Genomic DNA, 11,702 nt, shown 5'->3' on the forward strand with positions numbered 1-11,702 from the left:
TTATAGTATGCCTAAAATTTGAGACACCCCCAACCTACCTCATGGCCACAAACCAATACACGATGCAGAAGTCAAAAGAACGAGCAAAACAAAAATATGGCGGGCCCGGGTCAAAGCTTTGAGAGCAGAATCACTCGCTTCTTAGTGCCATCGACAAGCCTTAGTGGTTGAGACTAGAATTAGATTGATGCAAAAGCTTGAGGCCAAAAGGCTTTCTTTACCTTCAACGTTTCGAGTAAAGGCAGATAACTGAAGTTTCAGTGGTTTATACTGACCCACAATCAAATCAAAGTGTTATTTCAAACAACGACCACCCACTTTCTTCTTTCTGACAGCCTGTTAAAGTACTCATGGTCTTCTGGTTAACTTTATCGAGTTGTTCTTCCATTTCATGAACGTTCATTGTCGTCGTGCAAAAACAAAAATGAGGTTCTGAGCTCTTGTCAGACCCACCTGCTTTCGGTTGGATTATTAAACTTCAGTTGAACGCAAACCAACCACTTGATTGCCTTCTTGGCCTTTAGTTCTTGATTCGGATGTTGCAGCAGCGATTTTTTCTTTCCATCTTACATCATCCTACCGTGGTGTTTTTCTTGAATTTGTGGTTCTTCTTGTTTTCAAGGAGTCTTCATAGCGGTCCTCGAAGAACAAGGATTTCAGTTTTTAAAACCAGTGTCTTCACCTGAGTGTGAACTGACAATCGTGTCATCACCTGTTGGTTGTTTTGCTGTCTGATCTCCATTTTCTTGCCCTTCGGGATATTTTCGCTGGCTTCTGTCTCGACGACCATCTAACTTCTCAAACTCACATAACTTAAAAAAAAAAAACGTTATCTTTGAAGTGCGGGTTATGGTGATCCTCGCCCTACCAAACTGGACAATTCAAGCAATTGTCATTTTATGGACGGGGTTCAAACCCATGCTCAGTTGGTAGATGCTCTTTTTCTTTGGCCATCTTGGCTTGTAGTTAGGGACTGTGCAATCATTATCAGGAGGGGGGGCCCTAAAACCAGAGGGGGGGGCCTTAAGTTAAAATAATGGAAAGGAGGGGGGGGCTCTACATTAGATTTCTCAAGTAAGTTGAGGGGGGGTCTTAATTAAACTTCACAAATTCGATAATGAATAAATAAACATTTTCCAAATAGACAGATGCCACGCCTTTGACTATCCATAATGTCTAAATATTGCATCAACATAAACACATGCTTTAACTTATTTAGAATGTCAACATATGATAGATTGAAACAATCGCTCATGCACAGAAGTCACAAACCACGTTGTGAGCTTTGCCAATAAAACATTTGGCATTTAAGAGGTCCCGCAGACATGCCAGGTCTGTTCTTGATTTAAACAGCGAGAGGGTTTCTAGGTCTACAGTTTCTGGCTGAGGAATGCCACATACTTCTGTTTCATAGTTGTCATCAATGGGTTCACCTCCCAAAGACCGAAAAATTATACAGGTTCGGGTCCTACGGCTTTCTGAGGCAGCAATCCTCTTCTTCTCCCATTTTTTCTTCTGTTCCTTCTTTTTTCTTGATTTGGATGCTTTAGATTTGGCACCAATAGGAAATGTCGCTTTATATTTAGCCATCACCCTATCCAGGCCTTCTACAAGATGCAGAACGTTTAAACCGACTTGAGACTTTATTGAATGGCGTTGTTCAGCATTAAAATTGTGTAAACAGCTGAGGCCAGTCTTCAGTGTTTTTCTAACTTGGTTACGACAGCATTGAGCTTGTCCTGGATATCATTTGCCTCTTGTTTGCAACGTCTGATGTTGCTGTCATCATGGGGAGCTGGCTTGTAATCCTCTCGGAGAAACCTTCCTGCACAAGCAGGGTTGTCGGATAAAAGATATTGGTATCTGTTCTCAAGTTTTTCAATATCTCAAGGTACGGGTTAGAGAGGGGGGGGGGGGCACATCATAATTTTGAGAGAACGTGAGGGGGGGGGGGGGTCACAGCTAATCTTGACGCTGCTGGAGGGGGGGACCTATCTAATTTTTACTTTGGTGAAGCTCATTTTAGGACCCCCCCTTCCTGATAATTATTGCACAGTCCCTTAACGGTCTCTTCTGAAGATGTTTATCGAAGTATACGAAATGTCAAGTAAACGACTACGCGAGCGTACAAATGTGAATCTTTCATTCTCTATTTTACTCTGAAACCACTCTTCCCAATTTATTTTTAAGATACATCGCCCACGTTGTACGACGTGAACATGACTAAGCACGAAAAACGTACGATAGAGCAAAGTTAAATTCTGAGGTGCCGTTTTCGTCGACTCGTCGCCGTCGTAAATCCTAAAGTACCTAATGATTGTCGCCGCTGTTTGCGTCTTATTTTTGATTCAGTTGGTAGAGCATTGCATCGGCATCACAGTGGTCATGGTTACCTTTTTGGGGTTAAAATATAAGTCGACCACGCCCTACTCTTCTCGAATAATGTGTGCGTTCTTTAACTTATGAACATATCGATTCGGGCGGGGTTGGAACCCGAAACCTCCTGCCTGATGCCCAATCAACTGAGCCACCGGTACGCAATACTCGTGTATGCTCGCGCTCGAAAAAAAAGAAAGGGAACTAGGTTCAGTTAAGCTACTGAGGTCCTTTGCATGACCGCGTCACGTGACCTTGTCAATCATAAAAAAAAAAATGGTCGTGGTACAAAATAGATGCCAGAAATGGAACGAGCTAGATGAAATTAGTAGGAATGTCAATTTCGAGGTCACTGCCATTTTATGAGAGAGATTTCATCGGGCGTGATTTTCTTACTAATTTCACCACGTTCTTTCCATTTCTGGCATCTATTTTGTACCACGATTGACAAGGTCACGTGACAAAGTCATGGAAAGGACTGATCCTTGTGCAAGCTTCCGAACAAAGGATCCAAATGCATCCGGAACTTTCATAGAACAAGAAAAAAAAAGTAGCACGAATTGTACGTAGCTTAAAAAATACCGCGAAAGACCAACGTTCGGGCCAACGGTTACGTCACAGAAAGCCAATAGCCCAATTTCGATATGTCAAAATTCAGTCATAAACAAAAGGTATCATCTCAAGGCTATGGGGAATAAACTCATACAAATCCTTAAGCCTCGAGATGATGCTTTTTGTTTAGGACCGAATTGTAATATATCCGTTGGTCTATCCTTGGAACACAATATTTTAATTTTAGTAGGAAGCACGAATTCTACTGTCCCAGGCCTCGGTCGTTCAAAAGGTGGATAACGGTATCCACCGGATAAATCGCTATCCAGCGGATAAACACTAGCAAAACCAATTGAGTTATCCAGTGGATAGTGCTTATCCAGTGTGGCAACTGGCCACAGTTGTTCAAACGGTGGATAGCACTATCCACCGGATAGCTCACTATCCAGTGATAACTCAATTGGTTTTGCTACTGTTTATCCGCTGAATAGTGATTTTTCCGGACTACTATCCCCAGTGATTGTCGGCGAAAAGGATGGAGCGGTCGCAAAGTTCGCCGAAAAAAATTTTTCATCCGTGTTTTGTAATAAGCGTTAAATCTTTTTCTTTGTTGGCTGACTTTCGATTACTGCCCTGAGTACTCCCCATACGTCGTTCACCAGCTGATATTTTTCAGTCCATTGGTGGCAAGGCTCTCTCCATTGTTAAAAGCGTGTTCTACACTTGAGATCATTTCGCATAAACTTTTGGAATTTGCAAGTGGCCTTCCATATACGGATGTAATTTTAGCTGTTCATGATACAAGAAAGCGGTTGTTTCAAAAATTATGGAAGTAGATGTTCGGTTAATCATTTTGATGATGCTTTATTTAATGATAACTGCGAAAGATGACGACTCCAAAGGTAAGACTACTTAAATCTTGTTTCTTGACTTTTTGCGTGATTCTGCTGTTCGTATGCGAATGCTTGCTATAGTTGCAATACAAGGCCGTTCTGTGTCTTGAATGCAATCGAGCCATATCGGAACTTGAATTATTTGAACTGGACGAGAAATATAGCTCTCGATTCTCAAGAACCTAAGCTAAATTTTACTCTTGCATAGGGTCTGCGCACATTTAAGCCAAATTTAAATCAAATATTAATTCAGTTGAGAGTCATCATCAGCGGATATACCCTTTATTAGCATGGCGATATCTTCTTGCAACCTGTTGAATCAAAACTAGATAAAACAACTTTTCAGCTGCACATCTGTTTGCGTTGGTTTTAATTTTTTTGTCATCTGCATAATTGTGTTTGATACTGCACATGAGGAATATTAATTAATTTTATTAAAGACAGTTGTGATATTGCCTTTATGTTTGTGTTTATTGCAATGAAGAACTTTAAAAGTTATGTATTGTGTAATTAAACAAGAGTCTCTTCAATCTTTGTACCAAGAGCCAGTCACATGAAACAAATTTTAACACTTTTAATTTAAAGATGACTAAGGACTTTATGTACATTGCTCGATTTTTATCTTCTTTCACTGGAGATAGATTCGATTTTATGGATAGAAATTGACTGATGACATCACAAATGGCTATAGATGCTTTTTATGATTTTGATAGCAAAGAGGGTTTTTTTTTAAATATCTTTGGTCCTTTTTTCTTTGCTCTCCCTGTGGCAGATTTAACTGACAAGTTAACATATCACTGTGGATTGTGCCTCAGAAATATATCCCGTGCTGCATGTATGATACTGGGTGATGGAGTGCTTTCTTGCATCAAATGTAAGGACTACAACTTACATGAAGATGGTATGCAGTGTGGACGTTGCCCTACAAAAGTAGACGGTACTGTGATTGGACTTCCAACGCAAGGCTCATGTGAGACCTGTGTTTGTAATGGCACTGTTGATGCAAACCAACTAAAGGGCTGCGATGATCTTGATCGTAGCAGATGTTTTGTCTGTCGCCCAAATAGCACAGGCATACTCTGCAAGCATTGTGCTGATGATAGCAAGTTACATTTATGTTCAAGTAAACAAACAGATGACAATGTGGAACCTCAAATGAGATCAGGTCAGTTTTTGTTGCAGTTCAACATCACAATGTGGTAGGACGGGATAATTTTTTATTGCACTGATGTAAAGTATTTCATCACAATTTGACTTGTCTCTTTAAGGACTTTCTCAAGATTAAATGTAGTTAAATGTGGATGACCCTACAAATGATTAGGACATGAGTGAAGATTGGCATAGGTGTACATTTGAAGTTAGTTTGTTCCAAGCTCCCAGATAGTTGGGAAAACGAATACAACTGCCTGGGAAAAGCAAGTGGGGGCATCTGTCAAGGCGCTTCGCTTCGACCCAAGCGCCTACTCATTTTTCGCATGCATTTTTTTCTCTTTCCCTACCATCTGGGAGCCTGGAACAGGCTAATTTGAAGTAATTGTTACAAGTTTTTTTATTGCATGTACATGTCGACTCTCATCTGGGTTTTGGCTAACTTGTTTCCAGACGTACATGTAAGACAATTTGACCATGCAGCTTATGCCAATTGGCCACATTATGTTGGAAGGACTGAAAAGGGATTCAGTAGTTATTTTGGCAAAAACTGATAATAAACATTAAGAGAAAAATTTTCTGGGGAGGTAGCTCCAAGCAGCCCTATACAAAGGCCAGAACATCTCAAAGTCTTGAAGTAGATTGTTTTTCCCTGGATTTACTTGATGCTGAAGACATTGTTGATTGGTGAGCATGCCATACAATAGCATACTCATACATCAACAAAGTTATGTCATAGAATTACAATGTACATGTTGTACAATACACTAATCAAATCCTGTACCAATGATAAGAAATTTCAGAATGTCATGCACTTGTTGACACAGCTTTAACCTCTGCTTTAGGATTTTCAAAGGAAAAAATAATTGTTGCAGTATGCAGTGTTTTTGGAGCAGTCTGCCTCTGCAGTGTCATTGTTTTTCTTCTTTATCGACACTTCAAGAGCAGGGGATATAGCATGAAGAAGCCTTTTAGGACAGTTGAACTCACAAATCGCAACTATGATGATCTGGACTTCTCATTACTTAATCCCATTGCTGATGTTCCATTTGTCTATCGTACGGATGTTGGAGAGTTTGACAATGAAGCTCTACTTTCTTCAGAAAAACCACAATTGGTCATTGAAGCTGGTGAAGGAGATTCTCTCGCCTGAAGGTTGCCAATTTATTGGGCTTTTCATTAACATGCCACCTCTGAAATACATATTCCAACCAAAAAGTTCATTGTTAGTTCTTTCTTTCAGTCACATTTTACTGCCACAATCAACACAAACTATCAGAGTGGATCCACATTAGCCATTCACAACTCTAAAATGTGGCCCATTACTCTGTTTTGCTTTGAGGGATTGACAGTAGGTAAAACAAAACCATTGCTTGAAATATTACTTATATTTCAACTTTAGAGTCTGCATGTTTTTGAAAGTACGACAATATTGATTTTGTGTAGTGTTTTGTATAACAACTTACATAGCTTGTACTTGATATTAACTGAATTTTTGTTGTTGCTTTAAAAACACTTGAATGCAGTAGCTATATAGTTAGGTACCGTATTTTTAGAATTACAAAAACAATTCTTGTAGATTTTAGAGCCTGGACTATAATGATTTAAACATTTAGCCTAATGTATGCACTTTTGAAATAGTTTAGCTTTGGGTTATGTGGTACTTTTTACAAGAAGTGTAGATGGTATTTTTATAACAATATTGAAGTAGGTCAACTTAATAATAATAATAATAATAATAATAACAATTATTGTTGTTGTTGTTGTTGTCATTATTATTATTATTATTATTGTTATTATTATTATTATTATTATTATTATTATTATTATTATTTAAGTAGGTCAATCTACATGTAGGCAAGGATGGTCAAGCACAGAACCATGCACCATTAACTTTTATGTGAGAAACGTTTGATTTAAAACTCATTCTGTTTAAGCTCACAGGATTACGTTTCACTTCATTTTTGTAATATTTCAGTATTATACCACCTTCTTTAGCTGGGATTTACTCAGGGATAATCTGGTTGTGAAGGAGCATACATGATGTAGTTGTGTTTTTTGTCTGATGACCACACTGTATTTGTGTAGCAAAACTGTCTCCCTGATAGATTCCTCAAAAACGTTTTTATGATGACTGTTTGTCAAATGTTGCAGAGTTTCAGAACATGTACATGTACAACAAAATATAGCAGTCAAAGACTACCGTTAGTAATTTGAGGCTCACACTATTTTTGTTGCTAACTACCGGTAAATATTTACTGATTTATTTGAAAGACCTTCAGTTGAGAGACTACATTGTATACTTTTGTAAGCGCTGCTTTCAGTTTGACAAAATTTAGGCAAAAATATGTACCTTAAAGAAAGGTTCTCCTGCAAACCATTGGCTTTTATTCTTAAGAGCATTGTAATGCTCAACAGAAATTCAGGGGACTCCCAGCAAGAAAATTAAGATAGCTAGACTGTGATAGTGTGTTGTGTACCATTATTTATCTTGTACCTGGCTAACATTAATTTGTTTTAATTTAATGAGTTATTTAAGCCAAAAGTATCTAAGTTAAACTTCCCTCCAGGAAATAAACCATTCACCAAAACCCAACTTCATTTGTTGTTATATCTTTGACTTTTTAGTTTATGCAACAATTTAATTGCAGGATTGTGGAAAATAAGCGGCGAGGGGGAGGACAAGTATAAATTTTTTGACATTCAGGGTGCATTGGGGAATAAGAATATGGGGAGTGAGGATTTAACCCTTTAACACCCAAACCAGCCTAAATGAGCCAGATTTTACTCGGTCTAACGCCACACAATTTTACTTGTTAATGGGGAACCCCCTGGGAGTCAATGGGTTAAAACAGTATGTTTGGCATTTTGAAGCAAGAAGGATAATAAAGATACGTTTAAAATACTGTGAATCTCTGTAACAACAAAGGAGTTCTAACGTCTATTCCGTGTATTCCTGTTCCAGAATACAGCCAACCAAACGCACCCTCAGTCAAATTAACTTGAACTTAAACAAGATGTCATACCGTAGCCTTTTCATCATTTCTTATACAAAATAATTCCCATTTATTTCACTAATCACTTCAAAACAATAATGACATCTTGACAATTATTATAATATACAATTTCACTTCATAACCATCTCAATTATCTCAAACAGTTGTAGTAGTGTCTCTTGCACTAATGACCGTGTGAACATTTTACAAATTCTGAAAATCTGTACAAAATCCATTGTGCTGAAAACTGAATCAGCCAAGGCAAAGCCTAGGGTAGAGGGGATAAATCCACGGCCATACTCCACAGTCCATGTTCCAGCCCTATATTGCACTCCACACACTTTACCAGATCCATGAAACATAGTTTCTCCAGCAGAATACTCATGTCTTTCAAAAGTTCCCTCTTTCCACTGGTGTAAGGATCCATTGAGTATGGTGAAAGAAATGTTTGCCCAGTATCGCCCTTATAGCAATGACAAGGTATTTGTTATTAGTGATAATTTCACTTTAAGTTATTGTTGACACAAAAAAGTGCACCTGATCGTAGTAAGAGTTATTAACTAAGTTGTTTTGCCATATAAAGTTGAAGTTCTTAGAAAAAGGACAACACTTTTCTAAATACAGCTGAAATGTCTTTCGTTCCACATTCCAATCCTTGCTCAGTATCTGCGCTGAAAGAACCTGAATGACATCAGAGCTTTACACTATGCCCAGTATTATTTTGAAGTTGGCCCTCCCCAGAACCAATGTAATCGATAGTCAGATAAAGATATTAATAACCCCTAACCAAAATGCACTTTACATAAAAAATACTTGACTCGTGTTATGTCTGTTGCCCTTATTCAATAAGATGTTACTTGTATTGGGCTGTACCAGTTTTTTCATGGGGAAATCACAGTGACATCTCTTTTGCTTAGCTTAATAGAATGTGAAATTTGGAGAACACAGCAGAATGTTTAGTCAGGGTGAACAAGAGATTTATCACAAACAAAATTACAGTAAACGTTTGAGGTTAAGCATGGTCTCTCATATATTATTGTTATCATGAGAACATTTTCCCACCAAGTTGTCATTAATTAAAAGTAATACCTGAGTTTCCTGAAGTGTCAATAGCTGTGCCAAAGAAGAGTAAATATTCAGTAAGAGATGCATGTAGGATGTGAATGGAGCCCATCCAACCCCCACAATTCACAAACATCCAATCCCTGACTTCTTCGGGCAAGATGTGCCCTGGATACTTTCTCTCAAACTCTAATGCAATACTGGAAAACTTTGCTTGAAGGCTAGCATCTGACAAAGAATCCAGCAAGAGGTCATGAGCTGCCATTGTACAATATCATGAAACTTTTAATATTTCTTAGGGTAGGTTATGGTTTGTGAGCTTTTTTAAAAAATCCTTATAATGAGAGAGCAGGGATGGTGCAGTGGTGAGATCATGCACCTCCAATGGGTGTGGTCCAGTTTCAATGATTTCCCAAACTTGGCATCACATGTGAGTTGAGTTAGTGGGTTGTCTAATCTGCTCCACGAGGTTTTTTGTCCAAGCTTTGATATGAGTTGGTTTGATTTATATAGTGTCCCAAATTAGTGCCCCAAATTATTATTATTATTATTATTATTATTATTATTATAGCTATATTTCAAATTCAAACAATATAGCCTAATTGTGGGACCACCAAGAATTTTGTTGGCCCCTTTCACAACTTTGTTTTTATCATGAATTTTACTCGTCACTCTCGACAAGTCCTGATAACACTTTTCGGATTATTGTCTCTCTATTCATTAAAATTGTCTTCTGCGCGCATCTCCACAACAACCTGTTTGCACAAATCATTTTATTATTGTCATCATCATCATCATCATCTGATGTCTCGATGTTGACATCAGCAACCTTTTGTTCTTGTCATCCCTCAATCAGGTCACAACCTGCAACCTTGGATTCTTGGGACCCTTCTCAGAATGTTATTATTTTGTACCCTCTGATATTAGCTATAGTTAAATCCTACATCATAGAGACTCAGCTCCAATGAATAATGGTGGAGTTGCTGGTGACGAAGTTATGATAATGATGTTGAAGGATAATGGCGACAATGATGACACTGATGATGATAATGGTGTTACACCCCAAGCCAGAGCCACTAACTTAACAATATATATACGTAATATTATTGTTACGAGGCTACCATTTACATGAAGTGAACTAGAGAGCCAAAGGGTCCCTTTGTCATTTTTTGTTTTCAAACATAGTTTGCATTGCTCCAAATAATTTCCGGTACCTGCAATGGCACAAGTGTAAAATGGAGAAAATCCAGTTTGGCATTGTCAATGCTCGTCTCGTGACAGCACCAAAAAAGAACAAATGTAATTCAATTGATTAAGACTCCTACCTCGTCTGGCGTGGCGCTCGGCTATCCTTGCAATATCTCCGGCCTCAAATATATAACTTTTATTGTTTAACCAGTACTGAATGCCAAATATGGCCAAACTGATTACAACTATGTACGAAAAAGCAGCCATCGTTCGCGTGACAAGCTTTTCGAATTCGAATTGCGTGATGACAATTGAACACCATCATCGTTCCCACATCCCATCGTTTCTCTTAGCCAGCAGGGCCCTCGTACGGCAGGGCTCTGAGGACGAGAATGAATTGAACGCCCGCAGGACCTTAATGCATTCCTCATTGTTATGAAGGAGTATTTCCCATCTCCATATACCATTGCCTTCCGATGTTTAACCAAAATTGAATCGGGTCCTCTTACAAACATTTCTTTAACCCTTTAACTCCCAATAGAGCCATTTATAGATTTTACTCTGTCTAACGCCAGACGATTTTACTCGTCAATGGGGAACCCCACGGGGCTGAAAGGGTTAACAACAGCTAGATTCACTCAAAAACTATGTCCCCATTAACCCTTTAACTCCCAATAGTGCCACTTATAGATTTTACTCTGTCTAACGCCAGACGATTTTACTCGTCAATGGGGAATCGAACCCCACGGGGCTGAAAGGGTTAAGACAGCTAACAGATTATCTTTGATTAGTCATATTAGGTCAATTTACTGCACCGAACTTGTGGGGTACGTTTAATTGTCACACAGATGTCTACAAGAATATCAGGCTTGCTTTTCAGATGAAACTGGGAGAAAAGGATAGTAAAATGATTCCGGCCACTTTCGAGCGGTGCATTAAGAAGAAATTGTATTAATAATTACAGAAAGTTTTGTTTTTGACAAATTAACTCAAAACCGAAAGCCGTCCGTGCTCGCCAGTTGACCACCACAACCCACGTGGTTTTGAAGGATGGCAGGCGTCATTAGGGAGCTTAAGCAACGACAACGGCGACGGCAACGAGAACGTCACAAATTTGCATATTCAGTGGCCAAAAACAATACCTTTCCACGCCCAGCATGTGCGTTTTTCACTTTTGTCCATTTCTTTGCCGTCGTCAGCAAAACAACAACGTGATATAGCCAAGTTTATGGTTTTATGAAGAACGTCAGCACTTAAGGATGGATTTTTATTTTCTCCCCGAAATTGAGTGCCGTTCCGACTGGTGTCATTTTTGAGGAATTACCACACCCTTGTCATGTTAAAAACGTTGAAATAGTCACGAAGCGATTAAAATAACGCAAATTCATATTTGAGATGACGTTCGCGTTGCCGTCGCCGTTGTCGTTGCTTAAGCTCTCTATTCATTCAACCAATGGGACTCTACATTCTCCTTTTAAGCTAATGA

General features: G+C 38.7%; 2 protein-coding genes across 3 annotated transcripts; one reads left to right on the forward strand and one right to left on the reverse strand.

Moving 5' to 3' along the window:
• The first annotated feature begins 3,443 nt into the window (after positions 1 to 3,443).
• On the forward strand, positions 3,444 to 7,566 carry LOC138019975 (uncharacterized). The gene is made up of 3 exons (XM_068866964.1): positions 3,444 to 3,830; positions 4,594 to 4,986; positions 5,816 to 7,566. Exons 1-3 carry the CDS (start codon positions 3,755 to 3,757, stop codon positions 6,121 to 6,123), a joined length of 777 nt encoding a protein of 258 aa, XP_068723065.1. The 5' UTR covers positions 3,444 to 3,754; the 3' UTR covers positions 6,124 to 7,566.
• LOC138019986 (sigma non-opioid intracellular receptor 1-like) lies at positions 5,814 to 10,546 on the reverse strand. 2 transcript variants are annotated; one of them, XM_068866981.1, is made up of 3 exons: positions 10,354 to 10,546; positions 9,056 to 9,256; positions 5,814 to 6,163 (listed from the first exon to the last, which is right to left on the reverse strand). In XM_068866981.1, exons 1-3 carry the CDS (start codon positions 10,481 to 10,483, stop codon positions 6,150 to 6,152), a joined length of 345 nt encoding a protein of 114 aa, XP_068723082.1. In that variant the 5' UTR covers positions 10,484 to 10,546; the 3' UTR covers positions 5,814 to 6,149. The 2 variants fall into 2 exon arrangements, with proteins under 2 accessions (XP_068723082.1, XP_068723076.1); XM_068866975.1 differs by lacking the exon at positions 5,814 to 6,163 and adding an exon at positions 7,213 to 8,429 and having other exon boundaries at positions 10,354 to 10,543.
• Positions 10,547 to 11,702: the final 1,156 nt, after the last annotated feature.

The sequence above is a fragment of the Montipora capricornis genome, chromosome 2 (assembly GCF_036669925.1).
Source record: "Montipora capricornis isolate CH-2021 chromosome 2, ASM3666992v2, whole genome shotgun sequence".
NCBI lineage: Eukaryota > Metazoa > Cnidaria > Anthozoa > Scleractinia > Acroporidae > Montipora > Montipora capricornis.